The 21,638-nt window shown below is 44.9% G+C and overlaps 1 protein-coding gene across 1 annotated transcript in view; it reads right to left on the reverse strand.

Moving 5' to 3' along the window:
- Positions 1-21,638, reverse strand: part of WNT3A (Wnt family member 3A) — a 95,690-nt gene that overhangs the window by 6,050 nt on the left and 68,002 nt on the right. The window contains exon 3 of the mRNA XM_081882661.1: positions 380-645. Coding sequence (XP_081738787.1) covers positions 380-645 — 266 coding nt within the window. The remainder of the gene's footprint in view (positions 1-379; positions 646-21,638) is intronic.

A 21,638-nucleotide genomic window follows, 5' to 3' on the forward strand; every position in this document is an offset into this window, starting at 1 on the left:
ACTTGTCTAAAATCCTTGAGAGCTGCTGCCAATGTAGACAATACTGAGCTAGAGGACAAGGGGCAGCTTCCAATATGTTTGACAGTAAAACCTTAGCTAGTTGTAGAGTAGAAGTATACTGAGAACAATGAGATTGTAGGTGACTATGCAACTTGCTTGTTTTTTTCCTTCTCTCCTCCTTTGACCATGGAGGAAAAGTTCGTCAGCCAGACGATTGCCCCCTAGCAGCCTTAAATGGTGCAGTCAAGGAGAACAGGATCAACTGGATTCACTGATTGTGCAATTTGGTGCCTGCTTTTATATCTGAAGCAAGTTGCTAAATTATTATAGTGTTGCAGTCACCACTGAGGGAATAGAACAAAACCACGTTTTTCCTTACCGTCCTTCCAGCTTCATTGTTGTGTCTGTTCATGGCCGACCGAGCATCTGGCCTGTTCTCTCGTGCATCCGCAAACTCCCGAGACACCATGCTCCCAAACTCCACATCCTCGCTGCAGCCTCCCCATTTCCAACCTTCTCCTGGAGGACCCTTGTGCCGTGTGTCACAGCCACAGATGGTGGCCGATCCTTCCGCACAGGATCTGGTCACTGCAAAAGCCACACCAGCAGAGGCGATAGCATGAACGAAGGCTGACTCTCTGGTGGCTGCAGGGGAAAAAATTAACATCATGCTCAGTATCCGTCACCCAAGGACAATGGGGTTACTTTCACAAATATAGCTCGGAGACTGGAAGGTTGGAGTAGAAAATTCATCAGCCACATTAATCGGAAATTATTTATTTATATTAATATTATACACAGGAGTTAAATGTACCAGTTAGAAATACTGGAAACCAGAATTATTTCCAGTGTGCTGCTGGTTGCAGCTCTGGATGAATTACTGCTCTGGGCTATTGTCCAATCAGAAGCCACACTCAGATGTGGACCCTTAAGCTTAACCTCCCCTTTAATATTGGAGGCCATTCATTAAAAACCTATAGCCATCCCAGGTTATAATTGTTTAAGACTCACTGAGCCCTTTTCTACAGTACAAATTGAATCCAATACCTAACCTGTTTAATAGCTATGACCTCCAATGAATGAATGAATGAATGAATACCTTAACGCAGGGTGGTCCAACATCAGTTTGCATTTACTTAAAGAAAATAAAGTCCTCGGGAAAATTCACCAGCATATTAGTGCTAATTTATCTTTACTATACACATATTTTGTATGGAATTTTGCCTGATTTACACATTTTTGCAAGGAATTTCCCCTAACATCGTGCATTTTCACACATTATATTCACTAATATAAGCATCTTGATATGTGCATTTTTGTAGTTATTGCGTGCCCAGGCTCTGCACTCCTACCTTCCCTGAGTGGTTATGAAAGATGGACACAACAACTTAGATTGGATCAAATAATTTCATAGGTTTCCATGAAAATGTAAGCCAAACCAAATTTCTTCCCTACTCCTATCTCTGGAGCAAGCAATCTGGGTTCAGCTTTGATGCAGAGAAGGAGAAGGGGAGCGAGAAAGGGCCTCTGAGACTTGTGAATTGCTTCCTATGCCTGATAAAGGGTTTGGCTCTGTCTGTCTGTCTAACCCTCCCCTCCCCACACACCACCATCAATGGCTAATAGCTGCCCTGACCCTCTTTAGCTTTGGTGAGCTTACCTGAGGCGTCCTGGGCCTCAGGGCCAAGAGAAAGGCTGGCCTTGGAGATGAAGATAAACAGGAGGAAAAGGACGCACTTGTAATGGAAATGAGGGGTTATTTAGCTGCCATATAAAAATGTAAGAGCCTCAGCTGAGATAAGAGGAGGGAGAGGGAGAACGGCAGGGCTTGTTTTTGTCAGCCAGCCTGGGTGGTTCTTGGTAGCTGCAGAAGAGACAGGCAGCAGGTCGCGACTTGAGAGAGACGAGGCCTTTCTGGAAAGTCAGCTGTCAGTGAACAGAAGTACGGGGAGGAATCCTTACCTAGAGGGAACAGAGAGCATTCCTAACAGAGGAGCGCAAAAGGAAGCGAGAGAAAAGCCAGCCTACACCATTTCACACACCTTGGCAAATTCACAGAGGAAAAGGATGTCCGTGGTTACTAGCCACGATCTACCTCTACAGTCAAAGGCAATGTGCTTCCATATATTAGTTGCGAAGACTGCAGGTGGGGAGAGCAGCTGTGGCACCCAAATCCTGCTTTTGAGCTTCTCATTGGGGCATCTGTTTGGCCACTTTGAGAATAGGATGCTGGACTAGATGGACCTTTGACTTGATCAAGCAAGGCTCTTCTTTAGTTCTCATGAAGCCTCCAAAGGAGCTCCTTCCAAGGCTCTGAGGAAATTGGGGAGGGGGGGTGAACTGAACATCTGTGGGGTGCACTTTATGAAGAGGCTTGGCTGTGGCGATGGAGGTTGAGGAGACAGGGAGGCGCCCTGAAAAGTACAGTCATACCTTGGAAGTTCTAAAACGTTTTGGAAGTTCCATACCTTGGAAGTTCCAAAACGTTCAAAAACCAAATCGTGGCTTCTGGTTGGCTGCAGGAAGCTTCAGCGGAAGCTCTGTTGGACGTACGGGTTCCAAAATACCATTTGCAACCCAGAACAACCCCTTCTGGGTTTGCGGCGTTCAGGAGCCAAAACATCTGAGTTCCAGGATGTTTGGGGTCCAAGGTATGACTGTACTGGTAACTTGCATCTTACACTAAGCACCTGGAAAAACTTTCTGACAGAGCTGTTCAACAGTGGAAAGGTCTTCTTCGGAAGGTTGTGGCCTCTCTTTCCTTGGTGGTTTTTAAGTAGAGTTGGCTGGCCATCTGTCATGGATACTTTAGCTGAGATTCCTGCACTGCAGGGGGTTGGCCCTCAGTGTCTCTTCCAACTCTACGATTCTACTTATTTTACTTACCGTATTTTTCGCTCTATAGGACGCACCTTTTCCCCTCCAAAAATGAAGGGGAAATGTGTGTGTGTCCTGTGGAGCGAATGCAGGCTCCTTGGCTTTGCCACGTCGCCCCTGTCCTGGAAGCCGGAGGAGGAACAGAAGGGTCTCCTGTTCCTCCTCCTGCTTCGCAGCGACGCGCCTGTCCAGCGAAGCCGGAGGAGGAACAGAAGGGTCTTCTTCTGTTCCTTCTCCTGCTTCGCTGAAGGGCGCTGCCCCTTCTCCCTCTCTGCGCAGCACCTCTCCTGTGAAGGAGGGGCGCTGCACAGAGAGATAGAAGGCGCAGTGCCCCTTCAGCGACGCGTCTGTCCTGACTTCTGTTTAGCCCTGCGCAGCCTCTTTGGGCAGGGGGAGCCTTCATCCCACTGCCCTGAAGAGGCTTGGTGCGGTTACCCCAGAAGCCAGAACAGCCACACGGTATCCCAGAAGCCAGATCCCTCTTGCTGTTCTGGCTTCTGGGGTTCAGAATAATTTTTTCTTATTTTCCGCCTCCCAAAACTAGGTGCGCCCTATGGTCCGGTGCGCCCTATGGTGCTAAAAATACGGTACATGATTGCAGCTTTGTCCGTGTTAGGGGGGAAATAAATAAAAGGCGTGTGGAGGAAACTTATTCTTCAATTATTCCTTCCCTCACACCCCCACCCCAAGCTATGATGGTGGGCTTACCCAGCTTTGCAAAGGACAAAGGCAGTGTGAGTGCTGTGGCCTTCCCAAAACCCAGTAAGTGAGGACCTGGGCTTTGGAAAGGGGATGCAAGGTCTCTGGCAGGGTCCTAAAGTGCTTCTGTCTCCTCCCCAAAGCCAGGCAACTGCTTACCAGGCTTTGGGAAGGAGGTGGGAAGGCTCTGGAACCATGCCAGAGCCCTTGCACCTCCCTCCCAAGCCTGAGTAGGCATCCCTCCACCTGGCACGATGGCGGCTCTGGGAGGTTCCTGGCTTTACATGTTTTTGCATTTATGTGTGGACATCCGGAACAGAATCCAAAATGTCTGTATTCTCAAGAAGCAGCCAGTCTTTCAACCAGCAGAATGCTGCTGATTCATAGTAAAGTTTAAAGTCTGGCAGGGCAAAACCACCCCTTTCCTTTGCGTCAGTTAGTATTTTAAATTTTATTCTGGGCTTCTTGCCCTGCCGGACAAATCTAGAAATATCTTTCTGCCACTTCTTGAAACAGTCCATCTTGTCCATAATTTGCAATGTTTGAAACAAAAACAACATTCTAGGCAAACCCTTTTGGTACTAGATTCTGGCTCTTGTAATGTTAGTACTAGATCATCTGCAAGCAAGCTACCTGTATTACAGACCCAGTAGGCGGGCTAGGAGAAGTTAGGCTTGTGAAACTAGTTTGCTTTGGACTGGTAACATCAGCACCTGGAATTTCTGGGTTGCTTGCTGTAGCCCCCAACCCTAGTAGGGTCCACGGCAGATTTGGGGCTTGGCCTGGTCTCCAAGCAGCAGCGTTTAGGTGCCATTTTAAATTTTGCACAATGCTCCCAATGTGGCAGCACCACTCTGGAGCACTGTGGACAATTCCAGTGTCAGTGTTGCTGATCCCACTGCCTTTGCCAGAGAAACCTGACAAGGCCCACCGACAGAGGAGGAGCCCCACCAGAGCGTACTTAGCACATATCCTTTCAAAAGAGTTTATCTATTCCCCTTTCAAAGCCAGCTATGATTGGGTTGGGGGAACCCTGGGCCTAGAGGTCAAATGCAGGCCCCTGAGCCTCTATTTCCAGCCCTTTGGGCTGTCTGCAAGCAACACCACCAGGACAGGGAACAACCCTTCTTCCCAGATCCCCGTTCCTCACCTGTCCTGCTCCTTGCTCTCCTTGAGTGCTTTTGCCTAGCTGAAAGTGTCCTTGAACTAGGATGATGCCTCTTGCTGGCCTGGATAGAGAGAGGGGTGTATAGGAACCTCTGACTTTTCTGTGGCTGGGATGTAGCTTCTGGATAAAGGTAATAGTCACATCTGTTGCTCCACCCACTTTTGCCTCTGGCCCCACCCATGCAGCTGCTGGAGAGTTGTCCATAAGATAATGTGGCTCTTAGGCTTAAAAAAGTTCCCCACCTCTGCTAAAAGCTAATGCTACAGGGAAACCGCCTTTGTCACAATATGCAACACCAAGGCACCAAGGCTGACCTTGGTGTGCAATATACCAGTAATATCCCTTGGATGTACTAGCAATGAGGGGAACGTTTGATTCCGTTTGCATTTAAAGCTAAACCTTTCTAATTTGCATTTTCCAAAACACCATGAAAATTTGTACTTCTTTGAGTTTTGCAAGGCAGTTTTCTAGTAATGTGTACAAAAATGTGTTACTAGGGTAAAATGTGCATAAAAATGCATATATTCATGGAGATCACATAGAAAAATGCATTATTTGGGGGGAATTGATTTGCAAAAATGTGTATATTAGGCAAAATTATATGCAAGAAACCTTGTATATTAGGAGAAATTTCTACTAAAATGTTGATGAATTTTCATGAGAATTAAAAAAGAAATCACAAACTGAACTTAAGACTGGAAAAATAAGAAACCCAGAGAAACAAATATTAGCAGATTCGCCCATTCCTAGAAGTAACTCTCAAAAATATTTTTTTTTTAATTATTTTTAAAAGCAAGTCCTATGGTTTTCACATAATCAGTTTACAAGCAAAATCCACTAGACACACAAACAAAATTCCAGATATAGGACTGTTCATAAAGTATAGAATGCCTTTGTTTACTTAAAGCAGCTCTTTTCTGACGCTGAACTCTTTGCTACCTGTGTTTGGAACTGCTTTTTTAATACCGATTTTATATAATATTTTTAAAATTGCATTGTATTCATAAGCCATATCAAGTGGTCTTGTAGGACTGCTGCGCAGAATCTGACTACTGTTCACCTAACCAGCCAATCAGCAATATTTGCATTTCATTTATTTAGGTGTCCTGAGGCCTCATTCTTTGCCATTTGTACAGAATTAAAATGATAAAACCACCCAACTATAGCCATCATAAACTAAAATGCCATATATAAAGTAGAAAACCCCAACTGTAAGAAAACTACATTACATCATCACTGCTTTAAAGCAAGCTTAAAGAAGATAAAATCAACCAATAGAGAACGCTTTCAAAAAATAAGCTGCCTTTTAACTTGTTGGCAACATTCCACCTGAGAATGAGGCTGGTACTCACCTTGAGAATGCATTTCCCTAAATGCTCATGATTAATTTCCCTGGGCCCCACTCACTGAGTCACTACTATACTATGCTCCCTTTTCTGTTTTAGAAAACTAGAGGGCTGATTGGTGTCCTATTGCTTCTTTAAGCCCCTTTGTTTAAGCTGTTTATGCATTTGGTTGCTTGATTTCAAGTTGGGCAGCCTCCCAAAAGTGCAAAGAGTGTGTACAAAATTTGCATTTGCATACACACACACACACACACACACACACACACACATGCATATTTCAAACAATTTCTATAACTGAAATAGAAATACAACACATCTTATCCTAGTTGAAAAGACTGTAACCAGGTGACCTGCCTGCCTGCTGCTAACTGTTGATAGGCAACTTCAAGGGCCCTCCTGCCCCTTCTAGCAGTTCATTATCTTAAAACTGGACGTGGACCACGCAACTCTTCAAATATATTCAAATGAAGGACTGTCATAACAGCATAAGAGCCAATGGCCCATCCAGCCCAGTATCCTGTCCTCACAGCGGCCAACCAGATTCCGATGGGAAGCCCACAAACAGGACCCAAGTGCAAAGGACTTCCCCATTCATTGTGGTTCCCAGCAACTGGTTTTCAGAGGCACACTGCCTCTGACCTTCATGTATTGAAGGTGTCTTGGGTTTCTAATGGTTAGTGCCCATGCCTCCTGTTGACCATACATGCATACATTTGACCATGCATTTGTGAAGGGACCATACATGCATATGCCCCCTACACACAACCAAAATGTGTGTGCAATGGGAAGGTGATGTCTGCAAAATTGCCTTGGCAAGGGTCTGGAGCTAATCAGTACAGCCCTACAAACCTCTCACATGAGCTTGCAGTGTGTGAGGGGGTGAACCCCTTTCTGTCTCTCAGACTGCAAACTCCCTCTCTCTCTTGTACATGCACATCGCATGTCTGCGTGCTGTGGAGCAAGCAGATCTGGGTTCTGAATATTGTGTTTTCTGTCCAAAAGCAAATCTAGTAAGATCTGGGCAGTCCATATAATAGAGAGTTCCAAGGGCCAGGTAGAGAGGCCTTGGGGGCAACATTTGGCTCGTGAGCCTGAGGTTCCTCACTCCATTCTACAGTTATGCCTTGGGTTTCCCCCCACCTGGTTATGGGCCTGCGGGCCCATGAAAAGCTCCACCTCCCCATCTTGGGTCCTGCATTTCTCACCAGGATTGTCACCATAGAAAAGGCACAGCTTTGAGACAAAGAAGAGAAGAGCTCCACTTCTGAGAACCCTCCACAATTTAGTAGAACTTTCCAGAGGCCCATGCAATCACTTATAATAGTGATGAGCAACCTGGTTCTCTCCAGATATTGGAACACCACTGCTCATCATTCCTGACCATTATCCGTGTTGTCTGAGGCTGGTGGGAGTTGGAGTGGAACAATGTCTAGAGGTAACATTCCATATCCCTGATCTACAAGAAGTGGGATAGTATGTTATGTGAACATTACATCTACAGGATTTATCTCCTTATTTTAACTTGGTCAACTTCAATGGAAGCCACAAGGTTTATGCCTTTGAAGAAAAACCTTTCTTCACTTTATTCCAGTTGAGTTCACTACCTCAGTTGAGTTCACCCTAAAAAGCAGCTTTGCGTCAATATTTGGTTTCCAACGTTCCCAATATTTTTGCCATAAGCGAAGTCAACTTCCCAACAGCTTGGATCTCCCTCTTCTTTTTTTTTTTTTTTGGATGGAAGCAACATATTACTCCCTTCCCGCCTTTGGGCACTCCCTCCCACACATTCCCAGCATTCTCCATAAATTACATGCATGCGAAAGACTTCCAAGTCTCTTCTAACTCTTTTTTTTTTGGTTTTGTTTTCTGGGATGATCTCCATCTCGGCTTGGTGCCCTGCCAAGGTTTAATAGTTTTGATTACCAAACTATCTGTTCCTGTGTAAGCATAAAAGCCTTTAAAAATACATGTATTCTCTATCTTTGCAATGCCCCAGGAAAAAAAGGTGCCTGGGTGAGGGAATTTCCCATGTACCTTCATGACTTCACAGCCAAATCAATAGGATGTGTACCAGCAAAATATAGCCTTGGGCCTATGAAGGGAGAAAAAAAATGGGGTGGTGTATTGACAGGTGGCTTTTAGCTGTAATTTTAGCCAGATCCAGGAAGGACTTCTATCAGATAGATAATCAGAGGTAAGGATGAAGGTTTATGATACTACCTCCGCTGTTGGAGGCAATATGCCCCTGAATACTAATTGCTAGGAGTTCTGTTGCATTCAAGTTCTACTTGCCTGACTCCTATAGGCATCTGATTGGCCAGTGCGAGGAAAGGGTGCTGGACCTGATGGGCCACAAGTCTGATACAGCAGCCAGAGTCTTCTCATGCATCCCTCCCTGGTGTACATTCTGAACCAGGTTTTGAGTCAAGAAGAAAATGAACCCAAGATTACATGTTTGTTCTCATGAGCTTACACTTCTTCTAAAATGTGCTGCACCTTGTGGTGGTGGTGGTGTTGTTTAGTTGTTTAGTTGTGTCCGCCTCTTCGTGACCCCATGGACCAGAGCATGCCAGGCACTCCTGTCTTCCACTGCCTCCCACAGTTTGGTCAAACTCATGCTGGTAGCTTCGAGAACACTGTCCAACCATCTTGTCTTCTGTCATCCCCTTCTCCTTGTGCCCTCCATCTTTCCCAACATCAGGGTCCTTTCCAGGGAGTCTTCTCTCCTCATGAGGTGGCCAAAGTATTGGAGTCTCAGCTTCAGGATCTGTCCTTCCAGTGAGCACTCAGGGCTGATTTCCTTAAGAATGGAGAGGTTTGATCTTCTTGCAGTCCACGGGACTCTCAAGAGTCTCCTCCAGCACCATAATTCAAAAGCATCCATTCTTCGACGATCAGCCTTCTTTATGGTCCAGCTCTCACTTCCATACATCACTTCTGGGAAAACCATGGCTTTAACTATACGGACCTTTGTTGGCAAGGTGATGCCTCTGCTTTTTAAGATGCTGTCTAGGTTTGTACCTTTTGGTACTCTGACTCAAAGCAAGAGATGTTCTGCTGTGCATGGGTGACAAATGCCCACTTCAGAGAGCAGTGGTGGGTGATGCCCTTGGGATTTGTAGGGTGAAAGGTAGGGAGATCGACAGTAGGTGGAACCTGAGCCAATGACAGGCAGAGCCACAACCCCCTGACAGCTTGTAGGGAAGAAGGCTGCTAGGGTGGGGGCTGCTTGAGGACAGAATAAGCGTGGTGGAGCAGCTCTCCACGCATCCTAATGGACCAGCCATCACGGTGAGACTTGTGTAGGATATTATGAAGATTTCTGTGGGTTTCCAAGTTCCACCTCTGATTTAGTGTCAGAGTACTGTCTGCAATTCTTGATAAGGCCTTGTTATGTCTGAAGTCTGAATGCACCAAATTACCCTCAGGAGGCATAATGCTCCCATCAGATAAACAGCCATGCAAATAATTAAGGAAAATTTATTAAGGGAGCAAATCATGCCAGGAATACCACACAGACAATTGACTAAAGATAAGACATATGGTTGGGTTAAAGAGATACCAGTATAAAACAGGGGTGGGGAACCCGTGATGCTTCAGATGTAGCTGGGTGACAAGTCCCATCTTTCCTGACAGTTGGCCATGGTGGTTGAAGGTGGCCATGATTGCTGGTCAGGGCATGCGTCTTCCTGACCATCTGGTTCTCAAGCCCATCCCATTTTTAAAAACCATGCATGATAAAAGATCTGTTCAAGCTAAATAAATAAGAGCACCTTAAAAGGTAAAGGTAAAGGGACCCCTGACCATTAGGTCCAGACTCTGGGGTTGCGGTGCTCATCTCGCTTTATTGGCCGAGGGAGCCGGTGTACAGCTTCTGGGTCATGTGGGCAGCATGACTAAGCCGCTTCTGGCGAACCAGAGCAGCGCATGGAAACGCCGTTTACCTTCCCACCAGAGCGGTACCTATTTATCTACTTGCACTTTGACGTGCTTTCGAACTGCTAGGTTGGCAGGAGCAGGGACCGAGCAACGGGAGCTCAACCTATCGCGGGGATTCGAACCGCCGACCTTCTGATCGGCAAGTCCTAGGCTCTGTGGTTTAACCCACAGCACCACCCGCGTCCCTAAGAACATCTTAAGCCACCTCATAACAAGTTGCAGCATTGGTCCATTTAGCTCAGTATTGTTCCATTGACTAGGCAGAGGATCAGCAGAGTTTCAGGTAATCCTTCACAGCCTTACCCAGAGATTGAACCTGGGACCTTCTGCATGCAAAGTTTATGCTCTACCAGTGAGCCATAGCATTTTCTGTGTCACGAATTTCCATATGTTTTGCAGGGAGGGGTTATGGGACAGCCAATGAAATTGCCAGGCTTTATGCCCTCGTAGCCCAAGTTAGTAGCCTTGGCAGATCTGAGAGATTGCAGAGACTGTTAGGAATGCTTTGGTTCATACACTATGCAGGGCCCAAATGGCTTAGGAGTTGTTTTTAAATACTGCTTAACATACAGTGTTGTTGTTGTTGTTTAGTCGTTTAGTCGTGCCCGACTCTTCGTGACCCCCTGGACCAGAGCTCACCAGGCACTCCTGTCTTCCACTGCCTCCCGCAGTCTGCTCAAACTCATGCTGGTAGCTTCGAGAACACTGTCCAACCATCTCGTCCTCTGTCGTCCCCTTCTCCTTGTGCCCTCCATCTTTCCCAACATTAGGGTCTTTTCCAGGGAGTCTTCTTTTCTCATGAGGTGGCCAAAGTATTGGAGCCTCAGCTTCACGATCTGTCCTTCCAGTGAGCACTCAGGGCTGATTTCCTTCAGAATGGAGAGGTTTGATCTTCTTGCAGTCCATGGGACTCTCAAGAGTCTCCTTCAGCACCATAATTCAAAAGCATCAATTCTTCGGCGATCAGCCTTCTTTATGGTCCAGCTCTCACTTCCATATCACTACTGGGAAAACCAGAGCTTTTACTATACGGACCTTTGTTGGCAAGGTGATGTCTCTACTTTTTAAGATGCTGTCTAAATTTGTCATTGCTTTTCTCCCAAGAAGCAGGCGTCTTTTAATTTCATGGCTGCTGTCACCATCTGCAGTGATCATGGAGCCCAAGAAAGTAAAATCTCTCACTGCCTCCATTTCTTCCCCTTCTATTTGCCAGGAGGTGATGGGACCAGTTGCCATGATCTTTGTTTTTTTGATGTTGAGCTTCAGACCATATTTTGCGCTCTCCTCTTTCACCCTCATTAAAAGGTTCTTTATTCCTCCTCATAATTCCTTCCTACATACAGTGGTACCTCGGGTTAATAACTTAATTCATTCTGGAGGTCCGTTCTTAACCTGAAACTGTTCTTAACCTGAGGTACCACTTTAGCTAATGGGGCCTCCAGCTGCTGCCGCGCCGCTACACAATTTCTCTTCTCATCCTGAAGCAAAGTTCTTAACCCAAGGTACTATTTCTGGGTTAGCGGAGTCTGTAACGTGAAACGTCTGTAACCTGTAGCGTCTGTAACCCGAGGTACCACTGTATTTACTTATGGCAGTAGAGAATGAAGTTTAATTGATGGGAAAAATATATAATATTAGAAGCATATAACCAAAATTATTAGTTGGCTCATTCAATATGTGAAGTTCCTTTATTGGTCACCGCCGCCCATGTTCTTAAACATACTTTCACTACACTTCCTGTTTCTTAATATGGTGGCTTTTCCACATCCTCCGTACCACCACCTTGCTTCTGGGTTTTTTGCCCTTTAGGTCCCCTAACTCCTATAACCTCTTAACTTTGGCCTGTCCCAGTGCTGTCTCCCAACCAACCACTATTTTCTTCCCTCACAGAAATCGGACTGCAAACATTCTTTGTTCACTGAGAAGTTAGAATGTTTGTGAATATTCTCTACCATCACCCCAGCTCAGCCAATCTGTATAAGAGACTTTACTGATCAAAATCACAATATAATATAAGTAACATTTGGGTCCACTTCCAAAGTCTAAGAGGTAGTTCAGCAATGGAACAGGCTACCTTGGGAGGTTAGAGAATATGCTCCCTGGGAGGTGTCAAAAGAAAAATCTGGACAAATAATTGTCAGGGAATACAAAGATAGTTGTGGGGAATGGCATGGGCTTCCTGCAGAACACAATTCCCCATGGGAAAACGTGGTGGGTGGGGTTGGTGAAGCTCAGGAACAGGCTCATCATCATATAGGAAATGTATTTGCTCTAAGGAGCGGGGGTTTCATTTATATATTAATTTATTTGCTTCCTATCGTTGTGTGTGGCCTGGCTCACTCACTTGAGTCATCAGGACGTGTTTGCTGTGCTAGTGTTTTTCTGTGGCCCCTTTATTCTCGGGGGAGTAGGGAGCTGGTGTGGAGCTAAATAAGCAGAAATATGCTGTGCTGAATCATACCAGGGGTCCATCTGGCACAAGGGTGAGGAACCTTTTTCAGCCCAAAGGCTACATTCTCTCCTGGGCAACCATCCAGTGGCAAAAGTGGGTGGAGAAATGAATGCAAATGTTACTTTTATACGGTAGACTCTTTTCTACACACACACACACACACACACACACACACACACACACACACACACGGGCACATTCCAGAAAGGCAAAAACACAGAAGAAGGGTACAAAGAAAGGGCTACTGAGGTGCTTAGTCTGGAGAGAGGGGGAGTGACTTGGGGAGAGATTGAAGGGCCAGCTAGAGATGCCTGGAGGGCCACATACTGCCCCCAGACCTGAGGTCCTCCACTCCTGGCCTAGCACAATGTTTTATTTCCAAAAGTAGCAGCTAGATGGCTTTGGGAAACGCACAAGAAGAGCATGCACAGAAGAGCCTTCACTGTATCCCCTGCCCCTGAATCTGATATTCAGAGACACAGTTCTCCTGTAGTGAAACCATTCCCTGGGCTTGGCCACAAAGCGTAGTGGTTGACCGTGAGCCCATCAGTCGCTTCCCCTTTTGCCTGCCACACAGGGTTGGAATGAAGGCAAAATGAAGGGAAGGGGGCATAGTATATAGGAAGGACAGAATATATGGGTAATGAAGATGAGGAATTTGGTTTGGTTCACATTTGAAAGTGAACCTATGCAGGTGGCGCTGTGGGTTAAAGCCTCAGTGCCTAGGACTTGCCAATCGAAAGGTCGGCGGTTCGAATCCCTGTGGCGGGGTGCGCTCCCGCTGCTCGGTCCCAGCACCTGCCAACCTAGCAGTTCGAAAGCACCTCCGGGTGCAAGTAGATAAATAGGGACCGCTTACCAGCGGGAAGGTAAACGGCGTTTCCGTGTGCGGCTCTGGCTCGCCAGATGCAGCTTTGTCACGCTGGCCACGTGACCCGGAAGTGTCTCCGGACAGCGCTGGCCCCTGGCCTCTTGAGTGAGATGGGCGCACAACCCCAGAGTCTGTCAAGACTGGCCCGTACGGGCAGGGGTACCTTTACCTTTACCTTTAAACAACATGCATATCAAAAGACTAGCAGATCTCCAAATTTTGTGACACAATCCTCCAACCAAATGTGTACAAAACTGCACATTTTAAGGGGGAGTGTGCATAAAAATACATATATTAAGGAAACTTCCTTGCAAAAATACACACTAAAATGCTGGTGATTTTTTTAAAAAAATGTAGACTAATGTGGAAATGTCACTGATTAAATTTAAGACTGGGAAAATGAGAAACCGAGAGGAACCTAAACTGACAGATTTGCCAATCCCTAGTGTCTAATCCTTTTTAAAAGCCGCTTAAGGTAGAAGCCGCCACCACAAGGCCATTTTGAAGCCCGATGATCCTTGTTCTCCCAACCCTTATGATTCTGGGCAGGGCAGCATCCTGTCCCAGGACAATCTGCATATTTCCAGCCCCATGAGTCTTCCTCTGCAGTTCTTCTGGGGTCTGCACAGCGACTTTAAAAACAAGGGGGAAAAACCCAACAACCAACCAACCAAAACACCCCCCTTCCCCCATCCATTCTACAGAAAATCATTTTCTGTGATCAGCAGACTCTGCTAAACAAAAGGATCACCCTCAGCCCACCTGAGAACGGAATGCAAGAGCTCCCTCGCCCTTGGCATGATCTTTCTTGACAGCCCAGCTTGGTTGGAATGGCAAGTTGTCCTTATTACCTGCTGGGGTGAATGAATCCCCTTTTGTGATGGAGGTGTCACGGCACGTTAGGCTAACAATGGCCCAAGATATTTTATATGAAGTTCGCCCTTGCACTGATTAGCAAGAACCAACCAAGTCATAGCAACCTAGAACTATGCGTTGGCCGGGCCCCGTCGCCGGCCGCAAGGGAAATCCCTATTCAAGTGGTTTAATAAAACAATCTAAAGGGCGTGTGAATCGTGAAAAGCACTTTCACTTTTTCTCTTTAGCTTAATCTCCTGGTCTCTGGGATATTGTGCTCCTAGCAGACCCCAGCAGGGTGTGGGCTAAGGTCCCCCATCAAGTCCTTTTACGGCCCCTTTTCTCTGCAAGTTAATGATATACTGGTGTGATTGCCTCCCACCGCCAGGAGAAACACGCATTTGATGAAAAGGATGGTCCTACTAACACATCCTAAAAGGCAACAATTTCTCATAGGAAGGTCACAGGTCATAACCTATGTTTTTTGGGATGTCTACCAGCCCCCCTTTCAAAAGATGACTGAAGCTCAGAGTTGTTCCCAAGGACCTGGCTTAGACACCCCCCCTCCTGACTCATTTCCGACAATTAATTTCCTTGATCTCCTTTGGATTGCTCTGTTCATTTCTGGCTTTCTGGTGGTGTTTTAATTTTTTCCTGGGGTGGACTGAATATTAAAGGCCGCCAGCATCAGCAGCTTTTAGGCAAAATTATTGAGGATAGCAGTCACCAATCACTGTTGGCCCCGATCACTACAAATGGAGCCTCCAGGATCAGAGGCAGTGTACCTCCAATTACTAAATGGTAGAAACAGGCAGCAGAGGATGCTCATCCCATTTCAAGCTCTGTTCAGACTCACATTGGAGACTGGTCTTTGTTCTGACTCACTAGAACTACTCTTATATTTTTATGGTTCAGTCTGAGGTATCTGGGGACGCTATGGAATAGGGTAGGAAGGATTTGTGTAAAAATAACATTAGATGCATTAGATTTCACACCACTGAGGGATTCCTTGGTCTCTACTTGTTCAGCTTTATTGATTGATTGATTGATTGATTGATTGATTGCTGTTGGTTTATTGTGTTTCTTTTCTTTTTTTCCATTTCTTTTTGTATTATTTGATTGCGATATGGGAACCACTTTGGGGTCATTTTTTATGGAAGGTAGCCTATATGAATCACCAACGAACAAACGAACAAACAAATGCATATATTGAAAAGAAATATGGAAAAACACCTAACAGTCCAGTTATACGCTGCATGTTTACTCAAAGCCAAGTCCTGCTGAGCTCAGTGGAGTCCGATGGGGGAACACAGAGTTGCCTATTAAGCTTCCATGTGCATCACATCCCCTCTGATCATTAAGAATTTCTATGGAGTCTCTGAAGAGGGTGTTTCATTTTTCCTATCCTGTTTACAGCACTCCTTATATATAAAAGCACAACACTCATTTACTTTTCACAAATATCCTGTAGGGAAGGCCCCAACTGCATGCAGAAGGTCCCTGTTTAAAACTCTGGCATCCTCAGGTGGGACTGGGAAAGACTTCTGCCTGAGACCCTGAAGAACTGCTGCCACTAAGGGTAGACTACACTGAACTGGAGGAACGCGGATGGTGCTGTGGGTTAAACCACAGAGCCTAGGACTTGCCGATCAGAAGGCTGGCGGCTCGAATCCCTGCGATGGGCTGAGCTCCCATTGTTTGGTCCCAGCTCCTGCCAACCTAGCAGTTCGAAAGCACGTCAAAGTGCAAGTAGATAAATAGGTACCGCTGCGGTGGGAAGGTAAACGGCGTTTCCGTGTGCTGCTCTGGTTCGCCAGAAGTGGCTTAGTCGTGCTGGCTACATGACCCGGAAGCTGTACGCCGGCTCCCTCGGCCAATAAAGCGAGATGAGCACCGCAACCCCAGAGTCGGCCCAATGGCTTTACACTGTACCTATGTGCCTATCTGATGAAGTAGGTGATTATTTATTATCATTTAAAACAGGGGTGAGGAACTGCAGGCCTGGGGAGGCGGGAAAGTGGGCTTCCAGGATTTTCAGGTGTGTCCTCAGGTCATAAAAGCCCAGGTAAAGGGTTAGAACAGCTGTTGAAGCGGAAAAAATGGTTGTGTTAGCATAATACCCAGCATTAGTCATACTCAGAGCAGTCCCATGGCAATCAGTGGACTTAAGTTTATTAAGTTTATTACCCTTTGTTTTCTGCACTCATTGTTCTGAATGTTCTGTTCCCTAATTAGAATTAATGCTTATGTTTCAACAATAGGAATGGTTTCTAAAGTTAGTATAGCTCACCCCTTTCATATTGCGTGGATCTGTCCAAATAAGCATATGTAAAGGGCACCCTGTTGCTCCCCGTAATTTAGTAGGTGGTGGCATTGTAAGGACCAGTACTTTTTTCTGAGGGTATTTATACCCCTAAACATTTTGTGAATCTAAGTTTGACCTCCTTGAGGGGCATTATTTCAATATCGGTAGGAAAATGATACCTCTAAACATTATTTTTAAAGAAAAAAAAGCAGTGGTGATGACCATCCATGGAAGGCTGCACTCAGTGCAGTAATAGACCCAATCAATTTCTCAAAAACCAATGCAATAAAGTACCATGAATGAGCATAGTTCAGGCATCAAGAAAGCCAGGAGTACCCAAAACAGGCTGGTTAAATAAAATCTGGGACATTGCCCAAATGATCAACTTCATAAATATGTTTAGGGTTAGTGAGGGAAGACAAAGTGATAACACCTTGATTAAAGAATGGAGTTTGTTTCCTATTGGAATGAGAGAATGAAGCATGAATGAAACCCTTATTTGGTATTGAGGAAATAGTATAAATTGAATAATATTAGGAATCATTTCCTTTGTAGTTTTCTTGTTCATCCTGTTAAATTGTATGTTTATATTATTTTTAACTTATTTATATATGTATACATGTTCTATATTTTTATTTGTGTTCTGCATCTTCATATTTAAGGAATAAAAAAATCCAGCCATCTACAACTCAAAAGCCGCTTTGAAAAGGAAAGTTTGGCTAAAAACCAGAAGCATTTTTACAAGGCATTGTAGGGGATGATATAAATACAAGTGATTGTAAGCTTGTATGTATTGATTATAAGCTTGTATGTATTGATTGTATGCAATGACGGCAGCAAGAATATTATTGGCACAAAAATGGAAGCAAGAAGAATTACCGATGAAAGAAGATTGGAGGATGAAATTGATGGACTATGCAGAATTAGACAAACTAACGGGAAGAATTCGAAACCGGCTGGACCAGAGATTCACAGAAGACTGGCGTAAATTTACGGACTATTTGAAAAGTAGTTGTGATGACCAGATTACATTTGTAGGCTTGCAGGAGGTTTTGTAAGGGGAAAATTTCAACTATTGCATTGTTGGACAAAAAGGATGATGTTAGTTATGATAATTAAAGGCAATATGAATTTAAGAAATTATACAAATGGAAGATCACCAGAGGTGCTGATGGAAGTCCAAAAAGATTGTATAAGAGATGAAATTTTGTGGAATGTATGACAATTTTTATGTTTTAAAATTAATAAAAATTAATTTAAAAAAGAAAAAGAAAAGGAAAGTTTTGATAACCCTCCTCTTATGGGATCATGTACACCTTTTCCTCTCTGCACATTCCCCAAGTTAATGAAGAAGGAAGTGGAGATTGTGATATTGGTATATGCCCACCCATACCATGAGGCAGGTGTGGATACACCCCCCTCCTCAAATGCTGGGATCGCCTATATTTGTTTTCAAATGGACACACTGTGGAGCAGTGTTTTTCAACCTTTTTTGGGCAAAGGCACACTTGTTTCATGAAAAAAATCATGAGGCACACCACCATTAGAAAATGTTTAAAAAATTAACTCTGTGCCTATATTGACTATATATAAAGTAATTCTCTTGAATAGGAATCAAATAAACACAAAGAAAGTATTTTATAATTACTTTATTATGAAATAGTAAGTAAACAGAAATATGAAAAATTATAAAATACTTTATTTTTAAATCTTTCGAAATTTTCAATTTCCCCCACGGCACACCAGGCAACATCTCGCGGCACACTAGTGTGCCGCAGAACAGTGGTTGAAAAACACGGCTGTGGAGTAATGCAGACTTAATCTGCAGCAAGCTTTTATTTTTTGAAAGAAACCAGTTTCTCAAGAATCACAGAACTGTAGAGTTAGAAGGGACCCTGAGGATCATCTAGTCCAACCCTACAATGCAGGAATATGCTGTTTTCCCATACGGGGACCGCACCTGCAATCTTGGCAATATCCGCACCACACTGTAATAGACTGGATTGTATGTGGACTGTGTAGAAAAACAAGTACTCCATCTCCACTGATGCTAGACTAAAATGCTGTGTGTACACAACATTTGACTACTGGAGAGCATGTAATCAAGTTCAAGCTAAACACATATGTCTGGATTGGAGACACTTGTAAGTTGATCTCCTTAAAAGAAGAGTAGGATAAACCACACAGTCATTTGCAAGTGCATCTCATAAATCCCACCGAGTTCAATGCTGAATGCCAAACTAGATGTGAGTAGCAGATCTTAACACAACTTAATATGGGAGACCTTAAGGGGGCTCAGAGAGGAGAGAGATGCTTAACTCCTTTTCCGGTGAATCCTTTTCACCATTGCCTCAACTACTTTTATCCTTACAGGGAGAAAGGTGCCCATGTACCATCAGCTCCATGGGTTGGAAAGCACCTGGAAGGATATTTTGATTGGGAAAACACACCATGGGAAAAGAGTTAAAACAAGCATCTTTCCTCTCCTCTGATGCTCTGATACCATTCAGAACCCAATCCCCCACACCTGCAGCCAAGTAAACCCCAAAACCATATGTCACATGCATTTCTAGTTTGTTGGCTCTGAGTGAAAATAGTTACAAACCAGTGGTGGGGAACTATTTTAGCCATCCTGGACATCTTTAGGATGAAGAACAGGATATAAATCCAATAAACAGAAAATGATGGGAGTTGTAGTCCAACAACATATGTATTATTATTTAATGAAATTTAAACACCGCTTGATTGAAAAAACAACAACCCGGAAAGCAGTTTGCAAAAAAGATAAAACGATAAAATGATCAATAAGAAAAAGTAACAACAATTGAAGTCAAAATGACAATAGACTAAGGGCACCAGGGTCCATTGCTGTAAGCAATGAACTGAATCATTGGGGATGTGGGTGGGTGGAAGAAAAGACAGATACAGTGCTCATTTGGCTGTATAAAAAAAGGTAAAGGTACCCCTGCCCATTCGGGCCAGTCTTGCCAGACTCTAGGGTTGTGCGCCCATCTCACTTAAGAGGCCGGGGGCCAGCGCTGTCCGGAGACACTTCCGGGTCATGTGGCCAGTGTGACAAGCTGCATCTGGTGAGCCAGCGCAGCACAGGGAATGCCGTTTACCTTCCCGCTGGTAAGCGGTCCCTATTTATCTACTTGCACCCGGGGGTGCTTTCGAACTGCTAGGTTGGCAGGCGCTGGGACCAAACGACGGGAGCGCACCCCGCTGCGGGGATTCGAACCGCCGACCATGCGATCGGCAAGTCCTAGGCGCTGAGGTTTTACCCACAGCGCCACCCGTGTCCCTTAATACAGGTGCAATTTCAGTTGCAAAGGCAGGATCATACTGGTGCTGTACCAAGTGGTGATTAGCGCCCATTGGGACTGGTCAGCCATAAGGCAGGGAGACCAACAGTAGATGGAGCCAAAGGCAATTGCAGGAAAAGCTGACTAATTTTAGTTTTGTTGCCATCCTCCTCCTTGTTAATTTTTGCACGTGCACCACTGACACCAAGGAGAAGGAAGCTGATAGGCATTGCCACCCCTTGGATTGGCTTTATGCAAGACATCAGGCAAGTAGGGGCTGGCTGAGGTTAGTCTGAAGTTATTGGGCAGTGCCCCATTTGCCCTGATGGATCAGCCTCCACTGGCTGTACCCAGTGTTTAAATATGTCTGCCTTCACCCTAAAGGGGAAAGAAGCAAAGGTAGAGAGAGGGCTGGAGGCAATAGATAAATTTAAACATCTTTAGCAGGGATGCCAACTAATTAAAAAACATCTTAGCTGATTAATCTTCTTTAACCTCAGAACGCTCCTGATCCCCTGACCCAGTATGGGGCCATTTTTCTGCCGCTGGACCTGCATATCAACCTCAATTCATGTTAGAGCTAGCTCTAGCAATATCTCTTTTTAAGTGCAGAAAGCTTTCACCGAAGGATTTTGCAGCATCCTTTGTGGTTCTAAATGTTTCCTACTCAGACTTCCCTACACCCCTCAACACACACACACGCTTTATCTCCTATCGTTTGTATCCATCTCCCATTTTAATTATTTGCCTTGCTTTTCCAGCATCCTCTACAACACCTTCAAAGGAAAGGGTGTTTCCTAAGCTCTGTTAATGTATGCTTGCTCGGACTGACTCACTTGTACGTGATTAATGCGTGTGCCATTTGCCTAACTATTTCTCCTGCTGCATGCTAAATATGTAAAAATTTAATTAAAGTGTTATTCATTAAAGACCATATCTGGGCCAATTTTCAAACATCCAAAGGGCATATTCCAATTAGGAAGTATATGCCAGCAAAGTATGTTGCAAAGTCGCTCTCTCTCTCTCTCCCCCTCTCCTCTCTCTCTCTCTCTCTCTCTCTCTCTCTCTCTCTCTCTCTCTCTCTCTCTCTCTCTCTCTCTCTCTCTCTCTCTCTCTCTCTCTCTCTCTCCCTCCCCCAAAGCCATCAGGTTCAGTATGATAAAGAATCTTGCTTTTAAAATAAAAATAAAAATAAACCACAACCATATTTTCAGGAATGTATTGTAAAGAAAGTGGGGACTGTTTCAGCAAGACACCAAATCTCTATCATTGTGCACACACAAACAAAATCAGTATGAAGAATTGTAGACTGCTCAGCTCTTAAAGTCAACCCTAGAAGTCTGCTGAATTTGGGGTCTGTGGAGTGAGCAAGGCACTCTCGATTTTCCTGGAACAGTACAATCTGCAAATGCACACACACACAGGCTTCTGAATTTTTGGGTTTCCCATTCAGGCCAGACTTACACAGTCCACCAAAAAAGCTTCTTTTTTAAAAAAAGCATGCTGAAAGTGCCTGTCACTGGTGGTTGCTGCCCATTGGGGCTGGTAGGGCAGAAGCCCAACAATAGGTGGAGCCAGAGTGAGTGACAGGCAGCATCAAACAAATTTTAGTTTTGCCCCATCCTTCTCCATGCTAAGTTCTACAAGGGGCAACACTAAGACAAAGGAGGAGCAAGCTGGGATGCAGTGCCACCCTTTGGACTAAGGTTAAGGTAAAGGTAAAGGGACCCCTGACCATTAGGTCCAGTCATGACCGACTCTGGGGTTGCGGCGCTCATCTTGCTTTACTGGCCGAGGGAGCCGGCATACAGCTTGCGGGTC

This window comes from Podarcis melisellensis, assembly GCF_964234715.1.
Source record: "Podarcis melisellensis genome assembly, chromosome: 12".
Lineage (NCBI taxonomy): Eukaryota > Metazoa > Chordata > Lepidosauria > Squamata > Lacertidae > Podarcis > Podarcis melisellensis.